The sequence below is a fragment of the Heterocephalus glaber genome, unplaced genomic scaffold (genome assembly GCF_053883595.1).
Source record: "Heterocephalus glaber isolate CG9 unplaced genomic scaffold, H.glaber_assembly_v1.0 deba00001569, whole genome shotgun sequence".
NCBI lineage: Eukaryota > Metazoa > Chordata > Mammalia > Rodentia > Bathyergidae > Heterocephalus > Heterocephalus glaber.
Genome location: NW_028258354.1, coordinates 10,692,275 through 10,705,636, shown reverse-complemented (window position 1 = coordinate 10,705,636; position 13,362 = coordinate 10,692,275). Strand labels below are relative to the sequence as shown.

The window sequence follows — 13,362 nt, the reverse complement described above, 5'->3', positions numbered from 1 at the left end:
GAGCATTTTATCTGTTTATTTTATAGAGTTTTTTTATCACTGCTATTTTTCTAACAATTGATTTGAATATTTATTTTTAAGATTTTTTTAAATTCAGTATGATCTTTTACTATAACATAGGTAGATTGAGCCCATTTTGTGTCATCTTGCTTTATTTAGTATTTTTTTATAAAAGGTTATTAAAATTCTCATCTTCCGCAAAGACCCGAGTTTCATCCCCGGTACAAAAAAAAAAAAAAATTCTCATCTTCCTTTGAGTTGAGACAGGTATACCTTTGCATTTGCAAGAAGTGCTGAAATAAGCATTTACTGAAATTAAGTTCTATAAGTATTGTAGTTTACAGAAAACACTGAAAAATGTGGTAGGGGATAATAAGGAAGTTCATTACCAAATATCTTTCTATATTTTCACCATTCTAATGTCAACTGGAATCATTTAATTCTGCTATTATTCTTAACTTATCAGAATTAAACTCTCTATTAAATAGTTAAAACCTTAGGATATGAAAAATCCTGTGCCCTTCACTGGTGGGAGTAGGGGTTATAAAAATCCTACATCATGGCCTATTCTCTCAAGAAGTTTACAGATTTGTTGGGAAGAGAGATTTGGAAATGACTGATTGATTAAAACTCTGTTACTCATCTAAGACATTATTTGAGGTATTTAGAATCCACAATAAAATATTTTTAAACTACTCAACAAAAACTGAAAATATTTTGAATGTCATGAATCACTGGGTCAAATAATATAAAACATGAAGTAATATTGGAATCAAAAGCAAACTATACTAAGTTAATTTTGAGAACTTTAAGTTTGCATCCTATTTATAGTTTACCATGTAAATTTATTTAAAGTTGCACTTTTATAAATCTTACTTTATCCTTGTATCTTTCTTTTATCACGTTTGTAAAATTCATTTGATATAATAGTGCTATGAGCTAGAAAAAGTTGCTGTTATTCATACCAGAGATGAGAAAAATGAGATGTTTAGGTCCTTATTTATGGTTATGCAGCAAATACGAGCTGGAACTTCACAATACTCCATTTCCTACTGCTGCTCTAGATGGCTTCTGCATCTTTCTATGACAGTTTTACATGGTGGATCATTTAGTCATGTATAAGACACACTGAAGATATGTATTTGGATCAAAATGTATGTAATTCTCACTAGCCACTTTCCAAAAATAAAAAGGAGTTCTTCATTTATAAGAAGAGCAGCTTTGTAGACTACCTCAGAAGTACTTGTTAAAATGTGTACATTATTTTTATGAACTACCTTAAGTAACTTCAAAGTCTATGAAATGGAATAACAAATATTCATGAATTTTCTTTTTTGTGGGGGTACTGGGGATCGAACTCAGGACCTTGCACTTGCGAGGCAGGTGGCAGAATCACTGAGCTAAATCCTCGACCCATGAATTTTCTTATTCATGTTTACTCACACAATATAAATGTACATGAATTATAGTTTAAATTTACCTATTATGTTTCCCAATTTATTCTAATCATCCATTCTAATTCACCAAGAAAAATATCCATTTCTGTCTACACTTGGAAAATTAAATAAAGGACTAATATTGTGATTTTCATAATACAAACAACACAAGATTGCTCTTCCTCCACTTTTCTCTCACACATGCATGTGCATCCACACACATACTCATACATGCGCCTTCAACTATCTGTGAATTTTATGTGTAGATATTGCTTCAATCCTTTTCTATATGTGTATATAATTTTTTAATACAGCAACAATTATATTTGTGTTTTGTTACACTTTGAATCACAACACAATTGTTCTTTTCTTTGGTTTTTTTTTTTTTTTTTGGTACCAGGGATCAAACTCGGGACCTTGTGCTTGTGAGGCAGGTGGAGGCACCGCTGAGCTAAATCTCTGGCCCTGTTCTTTCCTTTTTTTAATGCTATATTTTTAGGCCTTTTTTGCCTCCCTAGAGTGTTTTTTGCTATCTTTGCTAGTAGCTCAAGAAAATCTTTCTTCGCAATCCAGTTGTGGTCTTATTCAAAGCTTTCAGATGAGAAGAAGGCAGAAAAGTAACTCCCTCAATTACAAATGCCCTATAAATCATTTTATGTGGGGCAAGACAAGAAAGGTCAGTGGGATGAGAGAAGCCAATTTTATATTCTCTGAAAAATGATTATTTGATTGCAGATATAACAAAAGTTTAAGTAAACCACCACTGAGAAATCTAGTTCTTTTCAGAGCAATTTTGTTACACTGGAAAGACTCTTTTGTTAAAGGATTTGGAATGCGATGAAGGACAATTCAGATCTTTTAAAGTTTGAGTTAAATGCACTTCGTTAAAAGTTAGGAAACATCTGCTGGAATGATGAGCAACTTTCAGCTAGACTTCCATAAAAAGAAAGCATGAAGTTAAGTTCACATTGGTGTATTTAGCACTTTCCAGAGACTGAAATTGTTTTGTTTTGTTTTTTCATTGAGTTTATTGATACATTTCAGGTATACATTATAATCACATCCATCACTGGGAATTTATACCTGTACAAAGTATATCTTGGTTCTTGTTTTTTCCCCATTCCCCTTCCCTCTTTTCTACCCCTCCATCCCTCCCTATTTACAAAAAACTGTTTCCATTTTTTCCTTCTTTTCCCATGGTTTTTCCTTTCCCTTCTTTTCTTTTCCCTACCCCCACCCCCACTTCCCTTCCCCTTTGGACCTTTTCTTCCTATTTCACATTATCTTTTATACATTTTGGTCCTCATTTACACTTTCAATTTCTCACACCAGAGAAACTATCAGTATTTACACATGGGTGTCCTATTTATTTCATTTAAGAGTATAGCTTGTATAGACAGAATTTAAGGGTCAAAGAAGTGAGATCTAAGTAGAGAGGAAGAACAGAAAACTCAATCTTCTCACCCTGGTTTTATATTCTTCCCTACACCACACACACACACACACACACACACACACACACACGCACACATGCACACAATTATATCAAAGGGGGAAAAGTTCATGATGAAACTCTTTTAGCAGTGAATAGCATATATGGAGCAGCATAGTTGATTAAACTGTGTGGTACTGGACTGGAATTTCCTCAGTGGGAGGGTTTATGTTCTTAAAAGAGCTGAAAAACAGCCTATATTTTCTGGTAGCTTAGAATAAAACTGCACAGGAGGCTCAAGTGAGATATAGCATGTGTGAACCGTTTTGGCAACAGAATTCCACTGGAAATGTAGCAGTACATCTGGAGCAGTGACTCATCACACTAATATCTACAGTTAACAGACAGGCTCTCTCTAATAAAGCCTTTGCTTTCTCATGTTATAAGGAGGGGCTATAGTGATAGTATATGTCCCCATAACTTGGGTCAGGCCACTTATATTTAACATTTGTTGAATACCTAGCATATACAGTACTAGGCATGTTTCTGCATTTAGTTTTTATACCTGTTTGGTTTTGTTTCCCCATTTTACAGATGATGAATCTAAGATCACACATCTGGCCTAATATTCAAGTTCCACCATTGCTTTTGGCCAGTGCTAGTTCTGATTGCTTGAAGAAGATGAAGACACAAAGACATTTTCAGACAGAAGGAAAGGTATTTAGGATTGCTCATGCTGGTTGACATCAAGCTTCTTAGAAATATAGAAACAACTCAAAAAACTAGTAAAAATCTGGTTATTTGAGAAAAATATGATAAGGAATCAATACCTTAAAATAAAATGACCTCCAAGTTTCAATTACTAGAATCCTGCCCATAGATCCACCTGCTGCTCTCCCACTCAGATGTCGATTGGCCTAATGGCTTCCTGGAGACTGGCTACAACATCCTCTCAGGATTCCAAAGGTCCTCCTTCAGGATAAGAACCAAGCTGAAACTGAATTCTCCTGATCACCTGCGATTATGGATCTAGTTACTTTTGATTCAGCCCTTCATAAATTGGAATGGCCTTCAATTTTCAGCTTAAGTACTGTGACAAAAAGGTTTTTCAAATAATTGAGATAAGTGTATGTGTATCATTTGTTCCAATGATGTTAAGCAAAATAATCAGACTAGAGTGACCAAAATAAAATACTGATAAAGCAATCTATTATAATTCTTTAATGTTCTTTTTAAAAATTTGAGCATTACTATTCTAAATCCATTTGTAAGCTGGCTGAGTGATCTTCATAAGTTACTTATACTTTCCCAGTTCCTTCTGTAAAATGTGTTCTGAAGATTAAATGAGTTAATATATATAAAACACTAAAGTACCATGCCTACCATATAATAAATGCTGCATATTGTTAGCCAGTATTTTAATAGTATTGTTACTATTATTAATGAACCTATATTAAATGAGCTACTCAATGTAAGGCTTGCTGAGTATTCTGTATGCAGAATATTAACTATTCTACGTGGTTCTTTAAAGTCTCAAACAAAATCATTAAGAGATGTTTGCACATGGATTATGTTGAGGTTTATTGGGTAAAAAGGGAAAGAACTTCCCATTGAGACTGTTACAATTCCCTCTCCTTTTGCTCCCAGAAATCTGTCTTGTACACTGTTGTGACTTACTCCCAATTTTCATCATACTATTCCCTTTCTCAAAATTTCTCCACAATCTGCATAGCAAACTTCAGACAATCATGCAAATAAACAATAAATATTTAGTGATTATTAAATGTCAGAGGCTAGAGATATAAATAGGACTAGGGTATAGTTTGACCACTGTGAAATACATTTACTAAAGGAAAAATGAGAAAATCAACAGATAATTCAGAACATAGTAGAAATTATGACAATCAAAATGCATACAACATGCTATTAAGCTGAGAAGAGGGACAACAAAATTCATCCTGGAAAGATTAAAGAGCTTCATCAAAGAAGAAATTTCAAGTTGAAATTTAAAATTTTTTCTCTGGTTTCAGGACTTCCCTGATTGGTCACCTTAACACCCAGTCATATCTCCCATTACTACCAACATAACCCACCCTCCAACTCCTATTTCCTTGCAAAACCTGCTTTTGATCCCAATCTCGAATTCCTCTCATCATCTACTTTTTTTTTTTTTTGGTACCGGGGATGGAACTCGGGTCCTTGAGCTTGTGAGGCAGGAAGCAGAACCACTGAGCTAAATCCCCAGCCCCAAATTCCTCTCATCATGTAACAATCTCTACATAGAATCCTTCACCTGGGAAAACTGAACTTTTCTTTCTTCCTAATAAAATGTTGTCTCATCTTCTCCATGAACATTTTCCAACTTAATGCAGTCATATACCTTTCTAATGCACATAAAAGCATTTTGAACAGGCACATTCAGACAGATACTAACATTATTTTGTTATGCCAACAAAACCATTAAGTACCTTGAGGAGAAACTATTTCATAAACTTATCTGTTCCACAATACCTTGTAAAGCACAATGTAAGCGGTCAAAAATACTTTCTGAATTAAATTATTTTACCAATGCCTTCTCTGGTTTATCTGATATGAAATAAATTCACTTTATGAAATTTTAAAAGTTCAAATAACCAGAGGTGAGAACATTCTTGCTTCTGTCAGTTAATTTACTAATGAAAATCAGTAGTACTATATGAGAAATAAACTAGCTTGGTAAAATTTGTGAATATGAAGAAAACATGAACTGTGAAATAAATTACATATTTGATTTATAAGAAGCCTGTGAATAAGGTTCTTGTACTTGAAAAGCAGCATATTGTTCAGAGAAGGGATGTATTTAGACTATAATTTGAAAATAAAAGAATAACTGAGTAGACTTTTTACAAGGAAGTATAATACATACACATCAGTCAAGTAAAGGAAGAGGCTTATGCACATATATGTGCACACATAAACATACAAGCATGAATTAGAAAACAGAAACTAAAGTTGGGAGAAAATCTCATACTTCTAACAATCATACATTCTCAAGTTCACCACTTCTTTTTTCTATTCGTCTTTCCTGTTTTCCTACTATAGTTATTTCTCATACTATTCCTCTATTTCCTGTTTTACCTAATTTTCTTCTTTAACTCCCTTCTAATAAAAACTATACATACACATGCATGTGCACACACACACACACACACACACACACACCAATTGTTTCCTACACTTTGTATATAAAGTGTGAAACCAGCTATCTAGAAGGTCCCTGATAATGATATCTAGAATTCACTAGATTAGTGAGTGGTTTTCAAACTTTTGATCATGGACTCCTAAAATAATCTTGAAAAAAAATATAGATTTTGTGTCAGTTATCAATTTATTGCCTCTTACCTCCAAACCCATCTTCCTTGCTTCCTCTGCTAACATGGAGCTGAGTCCTTAAATTTTTTTTTCTTTATTGGCTAGCTTAAAGTCAAGCTTTTCCAGTAAAGGTCACAGGAGAGAGACCTCTGGAGGAAAAGGTCTTCACTTGCTGGTTTGGGTATGCCAGCCTTCTCTAGGGCCTGCAGCTCCTCTAGCATCTGAATTCTGAAGCACAGGCAGCATCTCTACTTCCAGCCTCTTGCAGGGTGGGTGGCTTTTCCAGTGCTAGACTCCTACTGTCTACATAGCTTTTCCAATACCCAGTTCTTTCAGGGTAGGCAACTTATTCAGCACCTGGATTCTACAGAACAAACTGCTTCTCCTTAGGGTCTTGATTGTTATTCTTGCTACACCATAGTCTTTAGATTTTCTTTACTTTATTAGCCAATCTTTCATTACCACAATAATCTGTTACAGTTCATAATTCTTTATATTAAATTTTCCTGTTCAAGTAACTTTGGGTTCTGTAGTCTGATTGGGTGCTGCCGGAAACATGCTTCCTATATTCCTATATTTTAAATTAACAGCTAACACATCTTACCAGAATTTAAATAACTGCAAAAGATGAATATTCTGTTATTTCATGTACCTTATACATACCGAAAACGGATTTTTGTCAAAACCTTAAAGCTGCATGGTTTGATCATTTAATGAATGAAGTCCACCATATGAAGTAATGTGCAAAGCCAGTCCTTACTGACAAATCAATCAAAAATAAGATTTTTTTGTCTAAAAAAAAAAGACATTCATTTCTTTTTTTTCTGTTTGAATAAATATGTTGATATATGTTTTCATGGCAACCCTCTCACTTAAGTAGGCTAGTAGGAAATAGATAAACAGACAATAAATAGACAAATAGATGACAGGGAGGTGGACTGAGTCATGCCAGAGCCTTGCTAAGATAAAAGATTATTTGAATATTTTTACAAATGCTTTTTTGCTTTGCTCTCCTTAAGAGGCTATGCATTCCTAAACTGGCATTTTTTTCTTGATGCCCTAAAAACTGTACTCTAGGACAATAAATTAGTAATATCTGGGACAGGTGAGCCATGTGACATCTTTTATGAAATGAAAGACAGATGACCATGATGATGAGATGAGAAGGAAGAAAAAGCAGATCACAGACTTTCTTAGACAATCTGTTTCAGGAACATGGTCCTGTGGAAGCTGAGGATCATGAAATTGATGCCCTAAAAATTGTCCATGCCCTATGATCCCTGGAAAGTCTTGTGGACACCTAGGACACATTTTCCAGTATGAAGACAGCTACACAGACCAATGAGCTACTCCATCTCCAGTGAAAGACAGGACAGAGAATTTTCCCCAAAAAAGACAAGAAACCAAGAACAAGGAGCCCAAGAATGAAATAGAGAAAAAGCAGGAGAAAAAGAACTGAACCACATTCCTTAAAAATTTAGAAAATGAAAGCTTTTTTTTACAAGAATGCTAAAGGAGATCATAGCAATGTCACAATGAATGGGAAACCTGATTCCCACCATTACCTATGTTTGGATAAGGGTCTTGCTTTTAGGATTTGTGATTCAAAAATCTCACATGAATTAAATCTCTCATTTACTGTAATTCTGTTTCTTATTTAACAGAGTAAGTTTTCCTTAGATCTAGTGTTTTACTGCATCACATGATAGGGAAAGAAATGGAGGATCTTAAACAAAAAGCAAAAGGGATGTGGCAAATTTTTACCATTTGGGATATTAACAAGTTTAACATGGCTCAACAACTATCTTAAGTGTTATATCAACTATTATGACATAAGACAAAGGTGTTGAGATATAAAGACGTGTGTTTTCTGAGGGGAAATGGGTGACAATCTGAAGGGTCGAGTTTTTAACATGAAGAATAAATACATAAAAATTCAAAACAGATTCTCAACCAATACTAATGTGTAATAAGATTTGTGCAATTTAAGAAAAGTTGTAAACCTTAAAAATTTTCAAGGCAACTACTATTTCCTGTTATTTCTGGAAAATCTGTAAATGGTAGTGTTTTAAAAGAGAAACATTTATGGTGAGATATAAAATGTATTTTACATGCTACCAGTACCAGATTCATATTTATTCATTTCCCCTAAGAAACTTTGCAATTCCATTTTAAATAAATGACATTTACTCTCAAGTAAAGTTCCTTTCCATTTATTTCCCTAAATCAGCAACCCTACAAAAAAATATATGGCTTCCAGGATTTTCTTCACCTAGATAAATAAATTTTTGAAAATGAATTGTCCTGTCTTGAATAAGACTTATACTTTCCAGAATACACTGTCTGAATAAACTATTTTGATCAAAAAGTCTATGTGCTGCCTGTTTTATGGTAAACTGTTTGGATCTTTAAAATAAAGATTTTGGATCAATGAAAACAACTGTTAAACTTATATAAATTGCTTCTTTATGTATAAATATCTGTTATGCTTCTCATATTACTTTCAATGCTGGTATTTTCCTTCTTTGTAGAAGTATGAACAGTCTACTTGGTGGATATCAGTAAATTTGAAAGATACACATACAGAATTTTCAATATGGTCCAATAAATAACTTGACAGAAAAATCAATAAATACATAAACATTCCTATGCCCATCAAAATCTCTTTGATATCTCTGTTAAGCAAAATGGTTACTGAGATGAACAAGTTAATACTGGGTTTTTTAAAAGTCCAAACAGTGCAAAATCATCCAGTGTATCACACTAGCAATTTACCATGAAAGTTAAGTTACCATGAAAGTTATTTCTGTTTTGTGGAGTGCAAACAAAAATAAAAAAAGAAGAAAATTCAGTAGTAGAAAGATTCCAGGGTGAACAAGCAATAACTAGTTTGTTGCTATCTGTGATATATCCATACTATTGCTTTTTAATATACTTACTTGAACAATGGAGTTCCACAAACAACACATTTATATATTCCAGGATCTTTGTGATGTGTATATTCTCCTTCAAAGGCACTAATAAACAATAAACAGATCATCAAAAAATTAAGCAAAGCTAGCATTATTTTTATAGAGCATATTTGCTTAAAACACACTTTTCTAATAAATCTTTCAAGAGCTTTTGGTCCTAAAATGAGAACAGACCAAACATATGGAAATCTGAACAATAGTAATATATATCAAATCTATATAATAAAAGGTACCTATAACTACTCCAAACTAGTGCAGGTTAAATTAAAAAATATCAAACCATTTAGTTATGCAATGCTTAGAAAAAACTTTTTTCTATTTAAAGGAAAGCATGTAGTTTGATTCACAGAAAGAACATTATTACATAAGATTTCTACTACTCTTCAGTATCCAAGAGTATTCGAGAAAACGCAGAAAGTTCCAAGACTTCAAGTGGAAAGACTTATTTTTTAGTTTGAAAAGGAATATTGCAGCTTTAAGGGAATATTTTTCTAAGTTAACAATCTTAAAGGCTAGGAGGTCATTCAGCTAATACAAATCAGCTGTGCTAGCCCAACAAAAAGTCTATGTGCTCTGCAGCTTGTTTTTATTATCCTTTCACCCTCTTTATGAGGTCCAATTTTTTTTTTATAAACAGCATTTTTAAGAATGACCTAATCTCTGGTTGTTTGTGTGCATTAAATCATTTTGCTAGTCATGTACACAATAGGACGGGCAGAAATTCTGAGCTGAGACTCAAGTCCACTACTAGCTCACTGTACAGTGAGGGTAGACTTTGTCAGGGATTCAACATTTGGTAAATTCAGTAAATAGTAGGTACTGTGACAGGAAGTGCATGCTGTCTATTAACAAGGATCCCATGTGTGGTAAAGAGTTCTTAACAATTGATGAATGAAAACAAAAAGTTACATCATTAATAAATTTGGATCAGAGGTAAGTTGCAGCCATATGCCAAGCTCTATGGTACAAATTAGACAACAAAATCATTGGACCTTGGCAAGTTACTTTTGAGCTGGAATCAGCTGAGAGAGACTTTATTCACTAAAAATAGTCTTGGAAGTGAACAAATTCTTTTTTCAGGACTTAGGGCGAACTTCCAAGGACCAAAGCCATGTGAGGGCAGTTATTGAAAATTTTTGACATTCCAACCACAAATGAGCCAATAAATACTTTCTCCACATGTGCTTCAAAAAGAAATTGGAGTGGGGTAGAAAGGAACTAAATTATGCTACCTTCTTTTTGCAGCCAAAATGTCTATACTTACAATGGCCACCTTCAAAATTTCAGCATCCTGGCATACCTCCATGTCCCTCATGGTTTTGCTTACTGTGATGTCTTCCCAAAAAATGTACCTAAATCGCTATTACTTCCACACATTTCGTAGTAAACTAAAAACAGGCCCTTAACAAAAGTCTTGTGACTTTTCATAAGATAGAGTGTTCATTAAATGGAGGAGAGAACAAATAAAACTTGAGTCTTTACCTAAACAATGCCATTTTCAATCTTTTCAAAGATATTAATTTACAGACTTTATCAAATAAAGATGGAATTCTTTAAATTAATTGACAAAAAAGATTCAAAGGTGGAGGGATGGAGAAAACAAGCTCTTGCTTAATGACTTTTTATTATAGCTCACCTTACCTTTCGGTCCCTTTCTCCTGAGTGACATGGTACTGCAGGGGTGTTAGCCGCTTCCTCAGTTCCTGCTGAGAAAAGACCACCTTACAGTTCTTTTTATCCCTACATGACCCTGGAAAGAGAGAGGATATGGAAGAAGGGAGCTTTTTAGCTTGAATCCTAAATAATTGCTTTGGCCAGCCGCCACAACACAGCTTCTACAGTCAGTTGTCAATGATCAGACTAGTCCCAAATGCACTAGAAAATCTTACCTGAACTGCAGCTGATTATTCCTCTAAGTTTAAAACGAATGCTTCCTACAACCCAAGTGATTCCACTGAACAGTGACAATATGCTGCAACCAAAGCTTCTAGCATGTAGAACCAAAAACTTACTGAACATTTGCAAGATGGTAGTACATTATTTATGTCCCCCAAAACTCTGAAACTCCTTTTAAAAAACAATTTAAAAATATAAGCCTATTTATACTTATCACACTGTTTGTATAAGATGATGGGCATATTAGTTAAACCATACTGTCCATGTAATAATTTTGCAACTTGGTGGAATAGCTTGAAACCATCATCATTCAGTTTCCAGTATTACTGGATGATCTAACTAACTCTATCTTGTTTATTTTTCTGTGACCTTTAAACACATACTCTCTACTATTAGGGATTGCTTTTCTCTGTGATTCTATCAGACAATTCACTAGATTCTGTGAGTCCTCAGAAATAAAATTTTCTTTAAAGACTGTGGCATCCCATGTTAAATAGGCAGCAAGAAACTTCTAAACGACTATAGGAGACGGCATTTTAAACTAATGCAGACTCAAAGAATTCAAAGAGTGAGAAAAATAGGAAGAAAGACAAAGGAAAAAAGGAAAAGTAGTGATTTTATTTAAAGACCTACATTTTCTTTCTGCAAAATCTAGGAAGATTTACTGATTGGGTGTATTTTAATGGTGAAATAATTTTAACATGACTCTAATAACAATGGCAGCTTTTATTTCAACTTATAAGATTGTAGTAAAATGTTCAGACAATACCTGTTTATATGTAGTATTTTATTTTACCTTCACAAATGATTGAAAAAATATAACTCTTGGACAGGGCAACAATTACTCACTGTAGTAAAATTACTTTTCTTTGCCATCTATCATGGTAAAGAAGCTTGCAGATTGTCCTAAATATAAAGATTTCTTACCGTATTTTGAATTTTTTCAGAGAAACCTTGTTTAGTTTCCTGAATATTAAATTCAACTTCTTTTGAAATACAAAGAAATAAGATTTAGGAGTGGAAATGCTTTTTACTTCTTTTACTTTTAAGGTGGCTAATGTCATCAAATATGAAATCACTGAAGTTAAACTTGGAAAAAATTAGCTAACCAGTTACTCAGATTGTGGGACTAAAGAGGGTATCAGCTTCCGGAATCAGGGCCACCAAGACAGAGTGGCTGATTCTCTACCAGAAAATACAGAGACAGGAAAAGAGCAAATCAGAGCCAAACAGAAAGTTATGTCTTGGTGCGGGCCTGCAGATATCAAACAGCACTTCTGCTGACCTTCCATGATGTAACCTGGCCTTTTCTGGCCCTTCCTGGCCCTTCTTGGCCTGAAAGGAGCCACAGGAACAGCCAGCTCAATGCAAATGGCACATGGGTCCTTGTTCATCTCACTGGGCCCCACATTACACTAGGATTTATCTAACAACTACTATCTACATTTTTACTATTGTCTAAGGAGTAGAAACAAATGTTTCCCTGGGAAATGTCTGTTCTATCAGAACAGCCTCCAACAGCTTGAAAAATGCATGGCTCTTTTTTAACAGTTGATTGTGATAGGTGAGGTTCTGCTCAATTTACTACAAACTTCTTGAAAGTTACTTTGTTTTGACTTATTTGTTAGAAATGTTGTATCTTTGTTAATTTTGTCAAAAAATTCATTAATTACAAACCTGTGACATACGTCTTGGTTAAAATTATTCTTTCAAATGGATGGATAATTAAAATCTGAACAATGAGAATAAAACAATTCAGTCCAAAATATTTTTGTTAATATATGTTCATTCATACAAAAAGACCAATTGTGTTCTCAAAGAGAGAACTAAGCTACCCATCTGTATGTCATTTAGTACAAGAGAAGCAACTGCAGGTTTAAATTACATGGTATTGGATTGCAATTTCCTAACATTGGATGCTTTTCTGCTTTTTTACCTTGAGTCATTTACTAAGGAGTGTTCATAAAAAGTAGCTTAAAGCACAGATGCTTGCAAATCGTTTAGGCAGAGATGTTTCTCTATTTTTCATTCTCTATCTCTCTCCCTCCCTCATCTCTCTTTCTGAAGAAAAAGAATAAAACTGTTGGTCAGTATTGATGAACCATATCAAGTATTTTTACAAAGAAAAAAAGGTAAAATTGAAAACATCTGATCGAAGTAAATAATACAAACATAAAAGCTTTACTGGTGAATGAAGGGTATTGAAGCAACTTTATTTCATAGATTAGAAATCACTTTTGATCTAAACATTCTTAAAAACAGATTGTTTTCCCCT

General features: G+C 33.8%; 1 protein-coding gene across 10 annotated transcripts in view; it reads right to left on the bottom strand.

Moving 5' to 3' along the window:
* The window catches only part of Msrb3 (methionine sulfoxide reductase B3), a 180,664-nt gene that overhangs the window by 106,171 nt on the left and 61,131 nt on the right, over nucleotides 1-13,362 (bottom strand). For all 10 annotated transcript variants that reach the window (XM_087192251.1, XM_087192252.1, XM_087192250.1 and 7 more), the window contains 2 exons: nucleotides 10,833-10,941; nucleotides 9,159-9,236 (listed from right to left, as the gene is read on the bottom strand). In XM_087192251.1, coding sequence (XP_087048377.1) covers nucleotides 9,159-9,236; nucleotides 10,833-10,941 — 187 coding nt within the window. The remainder of the gene's footprint in view (nucleotides 1-9,158; nucleotides 9,237-10,832; nucleotides 10,942-13,362) is intronic.